General features: G+C 42.6%; 1 protein-coding gene and 1 pseudogene across 6 annotated transcripts in view; both read right to left on the reverse strand.

The window, feature by feature from the left end:
- LOC147026259 (extracellular sulfatase Sulf-1-like) overlaps nucleotides 1-22,356 on the reverse strand; it is a 111,312-nt gene that overhangs the window by 64,952 nt on the left and 24,004 nt on the right. For 4 of the 6 annotated variants that reach the window (XR_015058257.1, XR_015058256.1, XR_015058258.1 and 1 more), the window contains exons 3-11: nucleotides 21,606-21,660; nucleotides 21,128-21,401; nucleotides 20,730-20,969; nucleotides 20,039-20,190; nucleotides 15,266-15,435; nucleotides 11,258-11,408; nucleotides 10,975-11,150; nucleotides 10,273-10,401; nucleotides 4,829-4,870 (exon numbers count right to left, since the gene is read on the reverse strand). Coding sequence is in view for 3 of the 6 variants with exons in the window: in XM_085881506.1 (XP_085737632.1) it covers nucleotides 4,829-4,870; nucleotides 10,273-10,401; nucleotides 10,975-11,150; nucleotides 11,258-11,408; nucleotides 15,266-15,435; nucleotides 20,039-20,190; nucleotides 20,730-20,969; nucleotides 21,128-21,401; nucleotides 21,606-21,660 (1,389 nt within the window). In the remaining 3 variants the exon portion in view is untranslated. Of the gene's footprint in view, nucleotides 1-4,828; nucleotides 4,871-10,272; nucleotides 10,402-10,974; nucleotides 11,151-11,257; nucleotides 11,409-15,265; nucleotides 15,436-20,038; nucleotides 20,191-20,729; nucleotides 20,970-21,127; nucleotides 21,661-22,356 lie in introns of those variants that run through there. The other 2 variants (XM_085881507.1, XM_085881509.1) reach the window with 2 other exon arrangements.
- On the reverse strand, nucleotides 11,432-13,332 carry LOC147026261 (uncharacterized; annotated as a pseudogene).

Genomic DNA, 22,356 nt, shown 5'->3' on the forward strand with positions numbered 1-22,356 from the left:
GTGCGAGGCATCCTAACATCTTTTATTCATTTTGAAGGGTCCAAAACTGGCGTGCTTTTTGAGCACAACAACCCCACCAACCCCATTCCATAATAATCAACAAATCCTGTAGAATGTTAATGGCAATGGGTAATCATATCCAAAACTATTCATTGCACCAACTTCAACATTACAAAGGCTCAACAAAGGCTTGCGAGATGATTGTTATTCTTATTCATGTATCACGTCGTTTATAACCTGAAAATAATGCTGAGAGCTCACAGATTTGCTCAAGGAATAGGCTTACCAAGTTTGCCTTCATCAGTGTCATGCTGTGGTCAAGGTACAGACTCAACAGCATCTGTGGCTTGCCAAGGCTTTACATTAGGCTCGTTTTGAATGTGATCATGGTTCTAGCTCACCATCATCACACGTTAGTTACCCACGCAACTATTCCATAGAATATAATAAACAGGACTGAACATTTATGTAGATCTGAGAATGAATGAACCATATTGAAGTAGGCGTGTCTGTGTTCACATGATGCAAATCTATCTCGTCCCTTTAGGAATGGTCCAAGATAACCATGGAGAAACCTATGAATTGAGTAATGGAGATTATGCCAAAGAGCAAGGTTAATTGGCAGAAGACAAAGGGGGAAAAAAAACCCTCAATTACACGATTACTTTGTGATATAAAGTAATAACAATGTACAGGTAGGAACGTGAGATGTGTCCACACCTGCACACGTAGCAATGAAAAAAAACGATTTTACCAACAGATGGCGATAGTAACACAGGCTGAAAATCTCAGAGAAAACACAGTTTATTCTGACTCAAGGTTACACTGTAAGACCATTTGGCCCAATCCACACCACAAATGCAATCCATCATTTCACAAATTACCTCTGAATTCTGATACCCACCCCATGATTCTTATCATTAACCAAATCCAACATCACTTTAACGTCCGCAAGAAGAGAATTTAGCCTGGGTAGCTGCAAACAATAGACTTTACCTTCAATGAAAACATTATTAGAAAACAGGCAAAATTGAAGTTCCCTCAATCCACCATTTTGATACCCATTGAAGTAAATGATGAAGTGGCAGCAGAGACAAGCAGGTGGGACGGATGCACAAGAACACCTCTCCATATTCTACAGGTTAATAGTCCATCGGTGGGCTGGCAGAATGTCCTCGAGTCTTTGTTTTTACACACACACACACACACACACACACACACACACACACACACACACACACACACACACACACACACACACACACACACACACACACACACACACACACACACACACACACACACACACACGTCTGAGTTGTCTAGCCTGGGTTTGAACCTTGGCCAAGCTATAAACTGCCATCATGGTGTTTCACAGGCAGAGCGAAGCATTTATGTGTGTGCCGACGCTAAACTGGGTGCCCCATCAGCCAGCATTAATTGGCGGATGATAAAGATCAAACGGTGTCCTTCATGAAGAGTAGACGAGTTTTTGCTGGCACCGTGGCCAAATTTGAAATTCCTGCCCGGACTAACACCGAGAAGGTAAAGGCAAACCACCCAGTGCAATCCTTGACAAGGGGCACTGCTTTGGTAGAACTGAACCTGCCTTTGGGGATGGGTATGCCAGAAAGAAAGAAATAGTCTATCGACACTGCAGTTCTGCTGTTCATTTTATTGTAAACAGCATCGATGTAAATACAAACAAGCAATACGCCTTCACCACCTTGGATGCCTGTCCTGCCAAGGTAACCTCGGATCTTCCCATAAGGTTTCTCTCTTATGGTGCTCTACCGGAAGACGTTTCAATGCTGCCGCAGTCGTGCAGTGATGAAGATTACACCGAGTGGTTTGCCATTGCTTTCAAGTGGTAGAGCACGTATTTGGCAAATGTGCTGGCACAAAATGGCCGGCTCTTACAACAGACACCATGGGATCTTGAACCTCAAATCCACTAATACCAGCCTATGGAAGAGCCGGTTAGCGAACACAAGAGAGCCGGCAAACTCATCGATGCCTGCCTGAAGCACCAAAATGACAGTAGAAATTCGAGCTGGGAATCAAATCAAATGAAAGACCAAAAACGGCATTGGAGTCATCAAAAGAACCCAAATAAGTAAAGAGCCGAGATGGAGACATCCAGAGGAACCTAGATAGGATTTGGTTTCAGCCGCTACTCCACTACCCTCAAACTCATCCAGGTGCAGCCAAATGAGCCTTAAAGAAATCTTTCCGCAAGGATTCACTTCTCCGAGACAGACAGATAAAGAAAGAGAGAAATAAAGAATCAGACGAGATAGTGCACTTACCTATGAGCTCTCTCTACGTCATCCTCTCAGGACCCACACGGTTTGTTCACATTTGTGAAGCGAACCATCAACCTGTGCAAACATTACCTTTACGCTGCACACTTGCTCTCACCTGCCTCCTACATGTCTCACAACCAAACTGAGCAAGATGCTTTTGAAAAATGTTCATGGAGTATTCTAACGACTTATGTTTATTACGTACGCATACTGTGAGGGGAGAGAAGTGGGGGGGGATGGGGGGAGGTGAAGGGGGGGTGTTACTATAAACTAAAATGGTAATAATAATAATAATAATAATAATAATAATAATAATAATGATAAACAATGGTCAAGAAAAAAAAATATACGACAGGAAAAGCAAAGGACAGTCAGGAGTGTGGAGAGAAGCAAACGAAGTTTGGCAGGAATACGAGGGAAGAGAAGGGCATTTATGATTCATAATGTGGTGTGGGGGAATTATGCTGGATTTGCTCGTCGGGAACAAATACATCATCTCCAATGACATAAGTAAACCCTCGTAATGATGCAGTCTTCACCCATAGCTGGTCTGTTTAGCATGTTTGGTGTTCCAATCCGAGCACATAGTTCACAATGCTGGATCCTAAGTTCAACAAATAACACCGCAAAGCGGGCGTAACCCCTCAGCCCCTTGACGCAAACAAATTTCAAGATGGTGGTCATATTGAAAATCGCAGCACGCCCGTTTACGAAAGGAACCTCCCTCCACTCAACCCCAACACACCCAGCAAAAACGGATTTAATCGGACAAGGCGTTCTCCTCGAAATCGACGGAAACCAATTTCAAGATGGCTGCCATGGCGGCCACATTGAAAATCGCAGCGCACTCATTTTTGAAAATAACCTTCCTCTGCTCAACCCCAACATACCCTGCAAAAGTGGATTTAATCAGACAAGGCGTTCTCCTCAAAATCGACGGAAACCAAAACTTGACAGACGGACGCCCGGACAACGCCTGTGACAATATCCCTTAGCCAATTCGGGCTGAGGGGTAAAAACTAATTGTGTCGATGTGTCCTTTTTTTTTCCTCCTAACATCGTTGTATTAATGTCTCTATCGCCTTCTATCCTACATAGAGCATAAACGAGGGACATTCAAAACGTTATCGAAAGGAGATACCATCGTCCAATAAATGCCAAGTCGTTTATTTTTCAACATTGTAGTAAATATAATTAGTCATGAACTTTTTTCTAACCTCATCATAAACATTATCTATTTCTGACCTGATGTACCATACCCTGTTACAACACTTTGGTGCTGTCAAAGTTTCTTGGCAGGGGTTGTACTGGGTGGTTTGCCATCCCTCTCCCAGCAGTAGTTGGGACAGGAATTTGTTAATTGTTCATGGTGCTGGTGATAGCTCGCCTACTCCTTATGAAGGACACCTTGGGATCTTTAACGTCCACCGGCTAATGCCATCGGTGGGCATGCAAAATATCCTAGAGTCTTTGTTTTTACACACACGTCTGAGTTGTCTCGCCTGTGTTTGAATCTCGGCCAAGCTATAAACTGCCATCCAGTTGTAATCCAGCTTCCAAACTGCCATCCAGTAAAAATAACGTCCAGTTGAACGTCTACCTGAGAGATGGCACACACAATGATGAATCACTTTGCCTGCGAAACACCGGGATGACAGTTTATAGCTGACTTTGGATTCAAACCCAGGCAAGATGACAGTGTGCATACCTTGCCGACATCCCACAAGCCCCACAGTGTCTAATATATAAAGCTCTTTCGAACCACTCACTGAATCACTGATATTAATGTTCGGTACCTTCGGGTGACGTAGAAAGCTGAAATTTTGCGAGCCAGCAAAAATCGAAGCTAATACACCAGGAAAAAAAAAAATCACAGAACCGTTGGAAAGCATCCGCAAATGAAAATATAAATAAATGAAAATAAATATATGGAAAAAAATAAATGAAAAAAAAAACAAATACGAGTGAGCAACCCGAGACAATGGGGAAGCAAGGTTTGTTATTGCTTACAATGTATAAGCAAACCTGCTAGAACATATATATATATATATATATATATATATATATATATATATATACACATATATATATATACATATACATATATATATATATACATATACATATATACATATACATATATATATATATATATACATATATATATATATATACATATATATATACATATATATATATACATATATATATATACATATATATATATATATATATATATATATATATATATATATATATATATATATATATATATATATATATATATATATATATATATATATATATATATATATATACACACACATTTATTTATATATAAGCATATAAACAGTTTTGAAAAATAAAAATACAGCATTTCTTGAAATATTGCAAGTGTCCCATTCCGAGACCTTTTGAACTCTCCACATTATGTAAACACAAGCTCCTCCACTAACCTTGAGTTACCATAGAGCAGGTAGTTAAACAACTTGTGGTTGATCTAAAAGATAAAACACACTTACCCTTTCTCAACAAGGAAACTATCTCTCCATATAATCATCTTCCTTCACCGGCAGTCCAGTTGTTCGTGGAGGATTAAAAACACACACACACACACACACACACGCACACACACACACACACACACACACACACACACACACACACACACACACACACACATACACACATACACACATACACACATACACACATACACACATACACACATACACACACACACACACACACACGCACACACACACACACACACACACACACACAATGAAAATTCGTTTTAATCACATGCTTTATAACAAAGTTTATCATCCAATAAAGTAAATAATAACACAAATTCATCTTCTCATGGAGCACATTTCCAGATTGCGAGCGATGATCATGAAAATAAACGTCGTCATACGTTCAACGTAAATGTTTTCACAATGTTTTGACAACTTTAACAAGATCAGGATCACGAACAACCCAATGAGGGTTAATTTTCCATTCAATGCTCTATCTGGTCATTGTGGAAACACCACATGGAAGAGGTTGTGGTTTTAGAGTGAAAAGTGTTGCATACAGGGTAAAAAGCATACATCTGCAAACAATAAATCTGCAATAAAGAATTTACAACTCGTATTATTTATAACTGCTCTTTAATAAAGTTATTGAGGTATGTAAATATATAGACAGGAAGATTAGTACTGTATTTAACCTGATTCCATGACAATAAAATAAACCGATGCTTTGATTATTTATACGCAGACGAAGGAATGTAAGGGTCCCATTCATGTCGACACCATAAGTGAGTGGTTATAGATGAAGGGGATGGGTGGTTATATTTTTTGTTCTTGAACTTGTACAAATCGTCCCTTTTCTGAGTATTATTATAGTCCAGATGCATGTTATAGTAACAGAACCAACATTACCTCTTAGTCTGACCACCTGCCATTGTAAATCTCATGTTAGCAGTTCAGATGGTGTTTTTTTCCCCCCCTCCCCTCTTCCCACCCAGGCCTGGACGAAGGCTATGAGGGACCTAAGGCTAATAGAAGGGAAGGGCCGAAGTTGGTACCACATGGCACATAAGAATTCATCAATTCAAAAACTAATGTCGAAGAAAGGAGGTTGGCAAAGACTACAATAAAATAAAATAAAATAAAAATAATTTGGCTTCCTTTCCTTTTTTCCAGCTTCCTTTCTCGATCAATAATAATTATCAATGCACAAAAAAATAAAATTTGAGGGACAGAAAAATGCGAGGGCTTTATTATCTCGTGGTATGAATCTGGTCGTGCTCCTACGCCGCCTTCTCCAACAACCCAACTCCCCTGTGTCCTACATTAATCAAGATTTTTCAAACTAGTCACTTTCCCATAAGTCCCACGCGTCGTCATGTGCATTGTCATGTGGAAGCGAAAAGTCTAGCCACTCATGGAAATACATAAAATCAAGAACAAAGGTTAGCCTTAGGGGATAGGGGAACAGGGGCCTGGGCCTTCCCCTCGGCCATATAGTACAGAGTGTATAATGTCAACAAATGGACCTTCTGCTCCACAACCCTTTTAATTTCGTCATTTCTGCTACTTGACAGGCAATGTGGGGCCTCCCAGATTCCCCCTTCCCCTCAACCACCCCCATTCCATTTATAGAAATGGTGTGGTTAGTCTGTATAAACCATGTTTCCGCTTTGTGAGCGGTGTTTAACCTGTTCACATTGTGGTTGGGTAAAGAGGAACGATCACCGCAGGGTGTTTGGAGAGAATCCTATGGTATCCCACTGGTGCCAGGAAATGGAAAGTGAGCGGATGGTGTAATAAACCCAAGGAAACGAGCACTGCACGAACCATGCATTACAGAGGCAATCATGTCAGGTAAATCACACATATTGAATCTTTTCAAGGCAAAGCCCAACTGTAGAAATGCATGGTGAAATGGGAAAGAAAATTACCCAGGCAAGAAATCTTTAACATTTCATCTGAATCTCGACTTTAGCTTGGCTGGCCTTACCATCTTGAATAGCCTTGGGGTCACAGTCCTTGGCCAAAAGATTACACACCAGATATATATGTATGCATTTGTGTACTTTTATACATATATATATATATATATATATATATATATATATATATATATATATATATATATATATATATATATATATATATATATAAACATACATATACACTGGAACAATGACCGCAGGGGTGGCGTTCAATATCGCTGAAGTAGCACATACATACGTATGTATGTATGTATGTATGTATGTATGTATGTATGTATGTATGTATATACATATATATATATATATATATATATATATATATATATATATATATACATACACACAAACATATATATATATACACACACATATATATATATATATATATATATATATATATATATATATATATATATATATTTATATATATATATATATATATATATATATATATATATATATATATATATATATACACACACACACATACATACATATACACACATACATACATAGACATACATAAAGTAATGCATGTTTGTTTGTCCTCTTATAACTCAAGAACTACGCATCCCAGAGCAAAACTAAAGGCATATTAGGAATCAGCACGTCCCAGGTACTACAGCACACCTTCGATGTTTAAAAAACCGAAAAAAAAATTAGTCGATTTTTTTTTTTGGCCGTTTCAATTTTATGCCGCAATTGATTGATTTTCCGCGTCGCGACTTTTTTTTATTCACAACCGGATCAAAATAAGACAAAGACAGACCGGTGGATGGACAGACCAGTGGACGTTTACAAAGTTTCTGATCGAAATTTGACTTTCTGATTTTTGATGCCCTGAAATAGGAAGAGCTCCATTGGTCCTAAGACAGCTGCAGCTCAGCGAAAACACACTAAGAGACAACAGGAGACTGAAGAGGAACAAGATGCCAGGCTAAATAAACAGGCATAGTGGCAACAGCAGCAGCGAGCAAATGAGACTGAGGAAGTGTGATGCAATACTTGAGGCAATGCATCACCGCACTGCAGAAGCACGAGCACTGGCTCATGCCAACAGGGTGGCATGTGGCATTCACGTATGCCACATGTTTGGCTCATGCCAAACAATGCCAACAGGGTGGCATTCACATATGACCCGGCTGACCGAACAACTCATGCAGACATCGGCCGAATGGACCAAGTCTGTACCCACTGCTCTGCTTACAAGTTCAAGGGAGAGACCAAGGGTGTGTGCTGCAGCGATGGCAAGGTCGTCCTTGAATCCTCTCCTGCCCTTCCTCCCTTGCTGAAGGAACTTCTCTCAGGTGAAGGTCCCCTCAACAAGCACTTCCTTGACAACATTTGGATGTATAAATGGCAGCTTTGCGATGACGAGCTTCTGGCACAAGGAATCTGAAGTCCAGGGCTGGATCCCAAGCTTCCTGATCCAAGGTCAATTGTTCCCCCACATTGGCAGCTTGCTCCCGCCTGAAGAGGGCCAGCCTTCCTACAGGTCTACTTCCTGGACTCATATGCCAAGGAGCTGGCTGCCAGGAACCACGGTGGCCTCAAACCACACATCCTTGAGATGCTCACAAAGTGGTTTCACGAGAATAACCATCTGGTCCGTGAGCTCACGACTGCAAGAGATGTACTTGCAGAAGGAGAAAATTCTGAAGAGCGCCAGATCATCATCAGAGAGAACAAGTGACCGCAAGGAGAGCACACATGCCGCTACAATGCCCAGTCTGCACCAGAAGTCACCATCCTAATGGACAATGAGCCAACAGAACCCAGAGACATTGTCCTCAGACTTCACGATGGGGCATCAGTGAGCTGCATGCATCTTATGATGCACTCCAGTATCCCATAGTGTTCCCATATGGAACAGATGGCTACAGCATCCATCTGGTGGCCAGGACTGTGACTGGATAGGATGGACGAAAACTCACAAAGCTGCAGTACTACAGCTACCACATCATGATGAGAGAAGGCAACCACATAATGCAGATGCGACGACTCCTCAAAGTTTCTGGTCAATGTCTACTGCAAGATTGAGACAGAACGACTGGGCTTTATCTGCCGGGAGCAAAATAACTTGCTTGCTGATAACTACGACAACCTCCGTGACAGCATCATGGCCAGCGATGGTGACCCTCACAATGTTGGACAAAGAGTGGTCCTTCCAGCAACATACACCGGTGGGCCAAGGTGGATGCATGAGAAACAGAGTGATGCCATGGCCTATGTGCGTCGCATGGGAAGGCCTGACTTCATCACGATGACCATGAATCCCAAATGGACCGAGGTCCAGGAAAACCTCCTGCCAGGACAAGAGCCTCACAATTGCCCAATCATCATTGCCCATGTCTTTCGCCAAAAGAACAAGAAGCTCGTGGAGATACTAAAGAATGGAGCTTTTGGGAAGATGAGAGCCTTCCTGTACACCATTGAGTACCAGAAGTGCGGTCTTCTTCAAGCCCACATCCTCCTGTGGGTCGCTCCAGAGGACAAGGTCAAGCTCGGAGACATTGACCTGGTCATCAGTGCTGAGATTCCCAACAAGGAGCAAGATCCAGAGCTGCACAAGATGGTCATGGCACACATGATCTACGGTCCATGTGGAAACCTCAACCAGAACAGCCCTTGTATAAAGGACCGCAAGTGCTCAAAGGATTTCCCAAAGCCATTCCTGCAGAGCATTGAGCAAGGAAATGGCAGCTACCCCAAGTAGCGCAGTCTCAAGCCAAAAGATGGTGGTCACACCGGTGAGATAAAGATGCGCCAGCAGGAAAAACGGGTGTTACAGGTAGTCACCGACCAGTGGGTGGTACCCTTCAACCCGCTCCTCCTCCGCCAATTCAATTGCCACATCAACGTTGAGATCTGCTCCAGCATCAACAGCATAAAGTATATCACAAAGTATGTCATCAAGGGGACTGATCAGGCAGTGCTTGAACTGCAGCGAGCCAATGAGGAGGCCGGAAACCATCAAGTGGATGAGCGAGCTCAGTTCCAGAATGCACGCTACGTCGGCAGCAGCGAGGTAGTCTGGAGGATCCTGGAGCACCCAATTTCCGAGCATTTCCCTTCAGTCATTTCCCTCCTCCATTTCCCTGGCCAACCATTTCACCTTCAACAACAACAACAACAACAACAACAACAACAACAAAAGGTTTGAGCCAAGAGTACATGCCTAAGGGGATGCCAACCACAAATTAAGGGGAACATAGTTTCAGGAAAGGAGAGTGCAATGTCCTGTTGCCATCACCTTTCAGGCCAGCTGTAGTTTAACTATATAAAAAATAAATATAGTAAATCAAATTTTATGCTATATATTAAATTCCGTCCCTATTACTTGAGTGGAAAAGTGAAGTTTGAGGAAATGCAAAATGGTGAAACCAAACATGGAAGGGTGTTCAATTGAAGTTGCATAAATTAGTCTTTCAGTTTGTGAATGTTCTTAGTATGACATCTTACTCTCCACGCTGAGTTTGTGATTTCAGCAGGCTGAGCAAAGAACGCCCATCCATATCTGATGGAACATGCAGGCCGGCCATGTCGAGGAGTGTAGGTGCCAGATCAATGTTGAGAGCGATCTCTGGAATCCTGCCAGTCGAAACACAAGGTTCAAACGGAAAGAACCATCAATATTAGGACCCACTTGCCCCATCACACATGGTCAATGTATGAGTAAAGGTGTGATCTTCCCCAAGTGGACGACAGCTGCCTCCAACAAACAACCTTGTCCTGCATGTTTTTTATGTACAAGTGCCACCATGCCCCTTTGATCTTTCAAACTTCCCCAACCACCCCAACCCCCTTCCAAAATTTGAATATGCCTCAGTGCATCTTGATTATAAAATTATACACAATGTTTTAATAATATCCATTATAAAATAAACCCTTGTCCCCAACTCTTTAAGGTTTCAAGATCCATTTTCATGTCTGCATCCCTCCTCTGTTACCCTCCTGCCCTCTCTGCCTTTCCATTCACTAAGGTTTCTCCTTTGTAATCTCATTTTGGAAGACTTTTATCCATCTAAGGAAGGTTCGTAAAATGTGAATATTTTAAAGTCATCCACCACTTCCATCATTCTAGTTCCTAAATCTCAACATATTCCTTATCTAACTTCAACCCTCCTCTACCCTGAATTTCTTTAGCCCCCCCCCCCAACTTACACAGATCCAGGCAGCACTCCAGGACCTCGCACATAGAGAGGAACACGGATGTCAAATTCGTAGGGCATGGACTTGCCCTTCACCAAACCAAACTGGCCCAGGTGGTACCCGTGATCCGACGTGTACACCACAAATGTATTCTCCAACTCACCTGCATGTTCCAGCTCCCTGCAAATCTGTCATTACACGGGACAAGTGGAGTGATTGTAAAAGGTCCTGCAGTATTTGCATCGTTGCAAACTATAATGTTGAAAAAGGAGGTACAACAGGTGCTGATGCACACCCGATAAACTGAATCGTCAACAGACAAGAGGGTCTGCAGGCGGCGTCGATGAAGCAAGTTAGTGAAGTTCATGTGGATAGGCAGCATGAGTCCTACATGACGAAGAATCCAGTGCTTGTCGTGGTTCGGAGCTCTGTTGTAGCTTGGGGTTCTGACAACATAGTGGAGAAGAGCACAAATCATAATTGGATATTTCCAAAAAAGCATCTTATGATCTTCTCAAGCAAGAAATACTAAACATGGAAAGTGTGTGCCTACGTTAATGTACGAGGGCGTGTTGAAAAGTAATGCCTCCTAAACAGGAAAAGGTATTCGAATGAAACAAAGCAAAGTCTGCACATTAGCTCTTTCCGTTATCATGTGCGAAGTTTCATGATTCCAAAACTAGAGGTCTCAGTGCTACTTTAGTCAAAACGGCAGAGGGGCAGCACGACGTCAGTGTTGTGAAACATCAAGCATTGGAGATGAGAGTTTGGATGACTGACTCGAGATGAGATGACTGGAGATGAGAGTTGGGTGCACCAATACGATCCTGAGAGTAAGAGACGGTCAATGGAGTTCCGCCACAAAGGATCACCGGCCCAGACTCGGCTCCATCAGAATTTCATCTCGTCTCTCAACTTAAGGAACACCTTCATGGAGAACATTTTTCTTCCAACGATGCTGTCAAGGCCGCTGTGAAGCAGTGTTGGGCACCGATAACCAAAAAGTTAACTTCGATAACGATAATCCGATAACCCCAATTTTTAAGTCCGATAACGATAATCCGGTAATTATAATACAAAGTTATCGGAAGTTAACGATAATCCGATAACGATAACTACTTTGTAACAAAAATTAAAAAAAAAAACAAGGAAAAGGCTTCAAAACCCATAGAAAAGGCTTATTTATGCTAAACCCAAGAATAAAATAAGCATTATGCGGCTTTTTAGAGTCCATGACACTATGTGCTGGTTGCCCTTGAGGAAGAGCAACTTCTCAAAGTTAGGCCCAGCTGACAGTCTTGACCTCTTGGGCCTCAGGATGTCCTTGCCGAGAGAGAATAGCCATTCCACTGCGGCAGAGGACGGAATTGGGGTGTTGTCCTTCAGGAAGAGGTTGGTGAGGATCTCCTCCCCCATGAAGTCAGAGTCGACCATGCCCTCCTTCCCATCAATGTCTAGCCAGGTGTTGACAAGTTTCTTGGCCTTCTGCTTGACACTGGTACGTGAGCCAGCGGCCGTCCACCCAGTGAAGATGTCGTCATGCATGCTGCTGTCGTTAGAGCTGGTGGTGTTGTCGCCGTTCCGGTCCCTCACGACCATCAGTGCTCTCTCGACCTCGTCCTCCATGGCGGCCTTGACAGAGACCGTTAGGTTTCTGTCGAACCTGTGCAGCCAGTGGAGCCGGAACTTTGGATGGAAGGCAGCTGCCAGCTGGCAGTCCCGGTCGTTCAGGTAGTGGTTGAACCGGGTGGCGATGGCTGCTACCAGGACGTCGACCAGTGGCTTGCAGACGGTGAAGCTGTTCCTCATGTTCCTGAGCTCCGTGAGGGTGATGGCCACTGTGGGAAGGAGGGTTCCAAGGTAAGCGTTCTTCTACCCCTGGATGGTGTCAAGGGTGATAGCCACATGGGACATGAGTTTGGCCCACTCCTTCAGGAAGGTTATCTCCTGGTCGTTGAAGGCCGAGAATTTCTCCATGCGGTTAAGGAACCTGTTCAGCTCAGCCTTCTTGGTGGCCAGCATGTTGTTGAGGACGATGATCGAGTCATACAAGGCATTCCACCTTGTCTTGCCAGGGACCACCAGCCTCCTGCCCAGTGCCTCATCGATGGCGTCGCCCACCTGAGGGCTCCACCCCCGGGCATTGAAGAGTGCCTGAGCCTTACCATGGGCCTTCTTGTCGAGGGTGTTGAAGGCAGCGACGGCAGGGCCCGTCTGCTTGAGGAGGCCCTTGCTCAAGTCCAGCGTGGCCACCAGATTGAAGGTGTGAGCCGCACACCTCATGTGGACCGGTAGACTGGGGTTCTCTGGTTCCTCATCAAGGAGTTCGCCGAGGGTTACAATGTTGATGGCGTCGTCACCTTCAGCCATGTCATCCTCGTTGTCCGAGTCGGCCTCGGGCGGTTCGGTAAGCTTAACTGGTAAGCAAGAACTGAACGCTGTCAAGTTGACGATGATACTAAAGAACCTAAAAAAAAGTAAAATGATAAAAATGTTAATCAGACAAAAAAATTAACGGACATTATCGGACTAAAAAAAATCGAGTTATCAGAAGTTAACTGGTCCGATAACGATAAATGGAAGTTAACTTCCGATAAAAAAGTTAACTTCGATAATTATCTGTTATCGGATTATCGCTTTTGTGCCCAACACTGCTGTGAAGTGCGAGTAAAGTCAGCAGGTTGCACGGGTCTATCGTGATGGCATCACAAAACTATGTGAACGTTTGCAGAAATGTGTGGACCGCATTGGTGATTATGTTGAGAAATAAAGATGCACGATGGTAGAATAAAGATTGATGTTCGTATCTGTCTTTGTTTGATTCAAATAGCCTTACCTGTTTTGGAGAAAAAGAATAGGAGGAATTACTTTTCAGCACATCCCCGTATGTCATCATCATCATCCACAACAAAAACAAAGAAGTGAGTTGAAGTGTTGAAAACAAGGCAATTTGGCTGCAGTTTCTCTGTCATAAAGAGAATTTACAGGGGGTAAAGCGAACATGCAAAAAATGGTGTTGAAGAATGGTGTGCAGACCAGAAAAAATATTTATCCTCAAGACTATAAGAAATTGACCCAACAATAAGGAATGGATGCAATCGTGCAGAGTGCAACAGTCACGTTGAATTGACACAATGACGTTTCAGGCTTGAAGTCTTTGTCAATGAAACAAACCATTTGATAAAAAATGAAATAAACCAATGTCACCCACAGGGTGACCCGTATCTTGCCAAAAGGTGACCACGTGTGACTTCTTTAAGGTCACACTGAGGTGAACAGAGCTGCTATCCACCAGGAGCGACTCCTTGAGGAATATCTGCCTACGAGAGATTCCGATGAGAATAGTTCTCGAGTAACCATGAAAAATATGCGTTTGCCTCATAACGTCACCAAATGACGTCATAATGTCTCAAGCTTGACATATCTAGAAAGCACTCATCGAGGTGTTCAATTTGAGGTACTACACGATATGGTTCCTAAAACTTGAAAATTTGACCTTGGGGTCAAATATGTTTGACCTTAGGCGCGAACCATGAAGGTCAAGGCCAATCGCCACCAAACATTAATCAGCTGAGCGCCAGACCATGAACTATATTCGCATGAAGTTTGAAGACGATCCGATCAAAATTACTCAAAAAATAAGGGTTTCGTCGACTCCCGTGATTTGCGACAAAGTGACCTTGACCTTTGACCTTGACCTTCAAAATTTTATGCGCTGAAAGGGACCTCTATAGGCCTCTGATATGCAAAGTTACAAAAATTTCCAATGATAACTGTGCTCTGCAGAATTTTTTATACGTGATTACAGACAAACAAAAAATAAATAAATAAATAAATAAATAAATAAATAATTTTTAAAAACATACAAGCTGACTAACATATCTTGCAAAAACTTCGTTTTGGCAAGTTAATAAATAAGCCCAGTAATTTTTCAAAATAATGAACACCACACAATCAACAGCAACAAAAATTAAAGGATGTTGCAACGGTTCGTAGGATGAAATCAAACTTAAGTTTAATTATTTTCCATCTGTCTGAGCTCCAAGGATTCTGGTTCCCAGGCTGAAAAATGTGGATAGATCAGGACACATTATATACGCTTGAATAAGAAATGCGTGGGTGGAAGAAAGCATTTCTGCAATGCGAGCAAAGCAAAGGAAAGCACTTGTGGGATGCGATCCATATGAAAGGTGTGGATGAGGTCCACAATGCAAGACCTTGTGAGCGAAGAGCTGCACAAGCGTGCCCTGGGTGGGAAAATATGATTGATGAACCGTTTGCTTCCGCCAGTCAATGTCCATACATGTGGGATGAGATGTTGGGGAAGCGAGTCGAGTACTGAGGTGCTACATCCTCAGGCCCATGCGGTGCCACGTGACTCAGCACCATGAGGATGGGCTGTGTTGGGTAGACTCTGCGTGAGTGGTGGAAGAAATTGATGCTCTCGTTGGTGATCAGATCAGTCAGGTAATCCTAGGGTGGGAGAGGATTGAGGGTGGTGTGTGTGATCAAACAGAAAGGGCCAGATTGGTGATCTGTCAATGAAGGGAGAAAATAAACTCAAATTATGTGAGGCAAAGAAAGAAGGATCAAATTATCAAGAGCAAAGGCAGATGTACACCGGCCAGCTTTGAACAGACATGTGTCTATTAAATGTCTTACCCATAAAGGTTCGTCAGTGTGTGCCACCTCAACTTGATGTACACAATTCATCTGTCATTTAGAATCAGGTTAAACTCTGCTCCTTGGATCCCTTGGTCAATCAGTAAAAGCCTTCTATCCGCGCATGAGCAGTTGTGATTTAATTGGTACAGTTCATCAAGAGAAGAAAGATCAGACCATGTAGACATTTCCAAAAAGGTAGAATTACAGGGGGCAAAATCCCTTATGGGTCAAAGTTCAAGAAGAAGATAAATATTTCAGTACTCTGCCAGTGTACAGCCTGTGTTGTATACCTATGGATTATAATACCCAAACAAAGAACAAAGGAACAAAATAATAATAATAAAAAGGTTACAACTTCAAACATATTCCATAACACATGTTGATCAATGTATGCCCAGTTTTAAACATGTGTTTATTATTCATCATGGTAATAAAAAATGCTAATACAGCACTGTCGGACCCTGCTATTCGCAGGTGATAAAGTGTGGCCTCGATATTCGTGCTTCATGTATCCACAGTTTGTTTGTTTTTTTTTACATTTCAGGACTGGTCTTCTATATCCACCTGGGAAAGTGGAAATCAGCCAACATTACAGCGTTACATAAAAAGGTGCAAAAATTGATCCCCTTAACTACAGAACAATCAGCTTACTTTACAATAATCATCAAGGTCATGGAATCCATCATCACAGTTGACATAAAATAATTTATTTTCTCTGACAGTCTCATCTCAGATCATCAATTTGGATACAGACCAGGTCACTCTACCATGGACATGCTGTTTCTGCTATCTCAACAATGGATGGAGATGCTCAATATCAGACATGAGATCAAGGCCATCTCTCTGAACATATATCGAGCTTTTGATACATTATGGCAACCTGCCCCCGTTCTCCAAACTGTCTGCCTATGGAATCCAAGGACATCTTCACTCTTGGATTACTGACGGTGACTTCCTCCACTCTCATAGACAACGTGTAGGTCTCAAAAGAAGCCTGTAATCTCCTCACCCTGCCAAGGCTGGAGTGCCCCCAAGACAGTGTTCTTAGCCCCATATTATCCTAATCTTTATCAATGATCTCACCGACTGAAAAATCTCCTTCATGTCTTTGTTGACGACTTCACTCTCTGCCGTGACATCTCCCATCCTTCTGACACACAGGCAGCAGCTTCTTCCCTCTCCTCAGATCTTGATAAAATCACAAACTGGTCAAACACAATTTTGCTTACGTGTCCATATTGTCAACCCTTTTCGTTCTCCCTTAGCCCTCATCCTTACCTGCATCCCTTGTTTATCTGCCTCCGACTACTTTTTCCCTCCACCCTGCAGTTGGTGTTTCCCCTTTCTCCTGCTGTAACCTTTGTTATGTTGTGTCCTGCCTGATTTGTTTTGTGTAAATTGCTGTTCCACAAGCAGAGACAATGCAAAAAAATACATATAAATATGTATTTTTTTTTTCTTGGAATAAACAATGCCCCGACATTTACGGAATTTTTCAGGAATATAACTCCCGCGAATATCTGGGTCCGACGGTACTTGCATAACTTTATTTTGGGTTAAACTTTGTGCAATGAGATATCATTTCTTCATTTGTAAAGGTAAGTTCAGATGAACAAGATGGTTCCAAAAAGCTAATCTCTAACAAGAGTTCACACTTGATGCACATTGCAGACAGGAAGTGCTGTTCCTTGTAGGTTATAATACTCCTTTTTTTACTATAAAGAGAATGGCAAATTAAAAAAATGTGAGCCAAAACAATCCCACTAGATTTAATTTTTGGCCTAATAAATGCCATAATACAGCAACATGCATGGAATGGTAATCCCCCATCCCCTCCACCCCTCTTTGGGTACATCTCATCTGCAGAGTGGTCCAAATACTAATTAACTCATTTCCTTAGACAGCAGCCACATTTGCTTCCCAGATCAGGTATCCCGTGCACCCTATACCTCTCCAATTGTGACTGTAACCGAAACCCCCCTTTTATTAATCATTTTATTTTCATTCCCCACGGGTCTTCACCACCCCTGGGGCTTAACCTACCATCCTTTCATTACATTCACATTTTCCTGTTCTGCATAACTCGACTCAGGAAAGATATTTCTTGTGCTTACCTAGTTTTCCAAATCATCCAAATGCATTTACTCAGTTCCCTGTGCACTCAGTTCCCAGAATTATTTTAACATTTAATTCAATTATATTGCCCAGATTCTGTAAGTTACCAATCAATATTATTAAGCAATTAATTTTCATTTCTGCAGCATCTATCTTTTTAAAGTACAATGAATGTATGAGCAGAGTACCCCCCCCCCCACCCACGGGCGGTCTTGTAGTTGTTCCAAGTGTGCAACATGGTCATCTGACACGTCCCTTTATTTGAGTGGTGGATACGCAACAAACCACTGCCTCAATCACAACCGAAAAAAAAAAAAATTAGGACCACAGGACCTGAAGCTTATCTGGGCCCTCGTCTAATGTTGTAACCCAAATCTGATAGCATTCCGACTGGTGTGTATGGAGAAGAAGATTTTTAAAGGAATTTATACGATTTTCCGAAAAATTACTGAAGTCGACCATTTTGACACACTTCCGGTCACATTATCAGCATGACTTCCGCAATTTAACATTCCTACCCTGGCCTAATGTTGGAACCCAAATATGGTAGCATTCTGACTGGTGGGTCTGAAGAAGAAGATTTTTTAAGAAATTTACAAAGTCAGCCATTTTGACCTACTTAAAGTCACATGACCAGAACAAGCTTTGTAATCCCTATTACCAGTTAGGAGTGAAACGTTGTTTACAAATTTCAGCCGGATCGGCCCAACGGTTTGGCCGGAGAAGTCGAAATAGGAGACGGATGGACGGACGGAATGTGCACGATGACAATAACTTGTCTGGAATTGAAATTCCAGATCAGCTAAAAATAACCCGGGTTATGTATATGAAGCAAAAACATGCATAGTGCTTACATACAAACATGATATATCATAGTTATACAGCTCGGATAATTTTCTGCACTCCCCCCCCCCCCCAATGAAAGAAAATGCGAAGATGGGCAAAAAACAAAAATAATTCAAAACTTGATGGAATCAAACGAAACCTGTGTAGGCACAACTTCAAGGTGTCCTCATTAATTCCTGAAAGTTTCAGCTTCCAAGGTCAAATTCTCTCAGAGGAGTAGATGGTGCATACAACATACCTTCCCTCCATTATATAGAGATTGTACTACCTTATCTTTTTGTATACTTAGTCGAGGCTCTCGATAGAGCTCGTACTAGTACACTAAACAGATTAGGATGCAACAGGATAAAAGGAAGAGTCAAGAGAGGGGGGAAACACCACAACAGCAGAGTTAAAAGGACAGAAACAGAGGCAAACATGGACAAACAATGGGTGTGGGGAGCAATGAGGGCCAGAAGAGGATGCATTGGGTGAACAACATTCATACAGAAGGAAACTCTTTGGAGGGAAAAGTGGAAATTTGGAAGGAGGGGGTTTTGGGGCTCAGGGTGGTGAACTATGGAAGGAGGAGGGTTTGGGGCTTGGGGTGGTGTGGGGGGAGGGGGAGGGTGAGTGGTGAACTATGGAAGGAAAGTTCATGCTTTTGAATTGGGGACGATATGAGATGGTGGTGAACAGCTGTCTTGAAGACCTGAGGGGAAGAATGCAATAGAAGAGAATGTGGAAGTGGGTTCCACAAGTGGTTTAAAAAAAAAAGGGAATAAGTGAGTAGAGGTGAGCAGTGATCCTAGATTTAGGTAGTTTCATCAGAAGGGGATTCATGGTGGATCATGTGTGCCCTGCAGAAACCTGGGGGGGGGGGTGGGGGGGATGAAAATAGCAGAGGGTGCAAGACCAGAAAAGAGGTGGTGGAAAACAGAGAGACCACCGATCTGCCTGCAATGGCGACGTGATGAACTCGGCTTCATTGCTGGGGATTCCAATAATAATCGTAAAGGTCTTTGTTTTCTACAGCATGAAGCTGAGAAGGATGTGAGGCAAGGGAGCCAGCCCAGAGGGGAGAGCAGTACTCCATCAAGCTGTGGATAAAAGCCTTGTACGTGGATAGGAATTCAGATGTGCCAAGGAAGGACTTTGTACAACTTGTACTTTAATTAAAACCCTGTAATCTGGGAATTCCAATGCTTACCGGACAGTACAAAACTCACAATTACATCTGTTTTATCTTTTCAGGTAATTTACCAAAATAAAAGTATATAACTAACACGTCAAACAATTTTCTTGTGTAGTATATTCCTTAAACAGTAAAGAGACTCGTGCATCGAATTGAATGGAATAAAATATCCAAGACCAAATGTAGTTTTTTTATTGGAAGTTTACAAGATGTGAACTCGTTTCATGGGAAAAGCTAAGGAAGGAAGGAAGGAATAAAAAAGTTGCAGCAATGTACCTTGGAGTAGTCAAAACCATGCTGCTCCCTGACGCCATTGCGGTTGAGCGTGTAGTTGTAAAAACGGGAGTTCCTCACTTGACTCAGCCAGTGCCTCCAGCCCTGTGGCACGTAGCTGCCATTGTACTCATTCAGATACTTTCCAAAGAAGCCTGCAAGGTTCAGGGATATTCACACTATGTCTGTACTGTTTGTATTCCACAGTAGACTCAAATATGCTAACAGTACAGTTCGTTCATAAACAAGATTTAAAACCACAAGGTCACACGGGTCAGCACAGCCATGATTGCTGTCCTCAAGCATGGTGTCGGCTTGGTGGTTCGGGTGGCCAACTTGGGATCTTAGGGTTCCGAGTTCGAGCCCAGTTGGCTGCTGAAGTAACACCAGGTGGGGTTGACTCAGCCTGTCATCCTTCCGAGGTCAGCAAAATGAGTACCAGTGTACTGGTTAATAGTTATAGTGGCACAGCATCAGCGGCATAGTTGCACCCTAACAAAATTATGGCTACCCAGAAGGCAAGAAGAAGGTCGTCCTCCAGATGTCCTACTACTCAATATAATTTGGTTTGTGTCATACATTACACTTTCAATCCTCAACTCCAGCAATGATGTGGTTGCACGAATATTACTTTCAAAAAAAAAAGTGTCGAGTCATTCCATCCATATGCTTCCAAATCTCATCAACCTCTCACCTGTGCTATATCCAGCGTTCTGCATGTGCACAGCAAAAGTTTGCGACTCGTGCATAACTTGCCAAGCACGCGAGGAGCAGTTCTCATTGTTGGTGTACACGTTGTGGTTGTGCGTGTACTTCCCTGTGAGAATGGAGGAACGTGATGGACAACATATGGGTGTTGTGACAAAAGCATTGGGAAAGCGTGCACCACCTTCCTCCATAAGCTGTCTAGTCTTCTTCATCGCATCCATTGACCCTGAGCAGGAACACAGGAATCAATGGTTAGTTATAACGATCATCATGTGATAATGGCAAATTTGAAGAAACTTTTTCAATACTCAGAAACATACAAAAAAACCAATCTATCTTCATTTTGGCATTAGATCTTCCAAAACTCAATGTTGACTTCCATACCAAGCTCCACATCCTGATCATCGGTGAGCACAAGCAGCACATTGGGCTGGCGCAGGTGAGTTCTTCTCAATACAGACCTTTGAGGTTTGTGTTGGTCCCGAGCAGAAACGGCTAAGACAGATCCACAAATAAACAGCCACAGTATGGTCCAGAACAGGGAGGAGCACCAGGGAAAGCTCATCGCCAATTTGGAGTCAGAGAAACGGTGCTGAAGAAAGCCGAGCGTGAGGATACGATTGGAGGAAGGACGAGCCAGTCGAAGGTTCCCCCATACCTGAGCGGAAGAGCGAGGGTAATGAACAGGCTTCACAAATAAGGTAGATGGTATGAAAGAGTTTTGCTGCATTGTTTGTTTCCCAAGTGGAGTAGGAGGTAGACTGTATCGTCTTGGGTAATCACTGTTGTAAACCATTGTTCATCATCGGCAGTCCACACATTTAGCAATGAGGTGATCACGGCATAATCACCAACCACCCACCGATTGTATCAAAGGAATACAAGATCCACCGGTGTCGTACAATATAGATTTCTCTCTGGAGGGAGTGTAAACAAAAGAAGTCACACAAGGAATTTAGGTGCAGGAGTAGGCCATTCGGCCCATTATGCCGACACCACATCAACACCAGACCAATTTATATAAAATAAAATAAAATAAAATAAAATAAAATAAAATGCAAAATGTCAACCGAATTCTAAGCATCTTGGAAAGAAACCGGACTACCCACAGCCCAAATGTTTACCTTTATTGGCCAATCTGGAATTGAAATTTCAGATAAGGTATTGTCATCATGCATCGCCTGTCCATCCATGCATCCGTCTGTCCGTCTCCTATTTTGACTTCTCCGGGCAAGCCGCAGGGCTGATTTGGCTGAAATTTGGCAGCAACGTTCCTCTCCGGACTGCTAACGGGGATTGCAAAGCTTGTTCTGGTCATGTGGCAAAGTAGGTCAAAATGGCAGACTTAGTAAATTTCTTCAAAAATCTTCTTCTCCAGACCCAGCAGTCAGAATGCTACCAAATTTGGGTTACAACATTAGGCCAGGGTACGGATATTAAATTGTGGAGGTCATGCCGGTCACATGACCGGAAGCGTGTCAAAATGGCAGGCTTATTCAACTTTTGGGAAAAATCACGTAAAATTCCTTTTAAAATCTTCCTCTCCAGACCCCCCAGTCAAAAAGCTACCGGATTTGGGTTACATTAGGCCAGGGACCAGATAAGAGACAGCT

Source organism: Eptatretus burgeri, chromosome 5, assembly GCF_056783735.1.
Source record: "Eptatretus burgeri isolate ZD-2024b chromosome 5, Ebu_testis_v1, whole genome shotgun sequence".
Classification (NCBI taxonomy): Eukaryota; Metazoa; Chordata; class Myxini; order Myxiniformes; family Myxinidae; genus Eptatretus; species Eptatretus burgeri.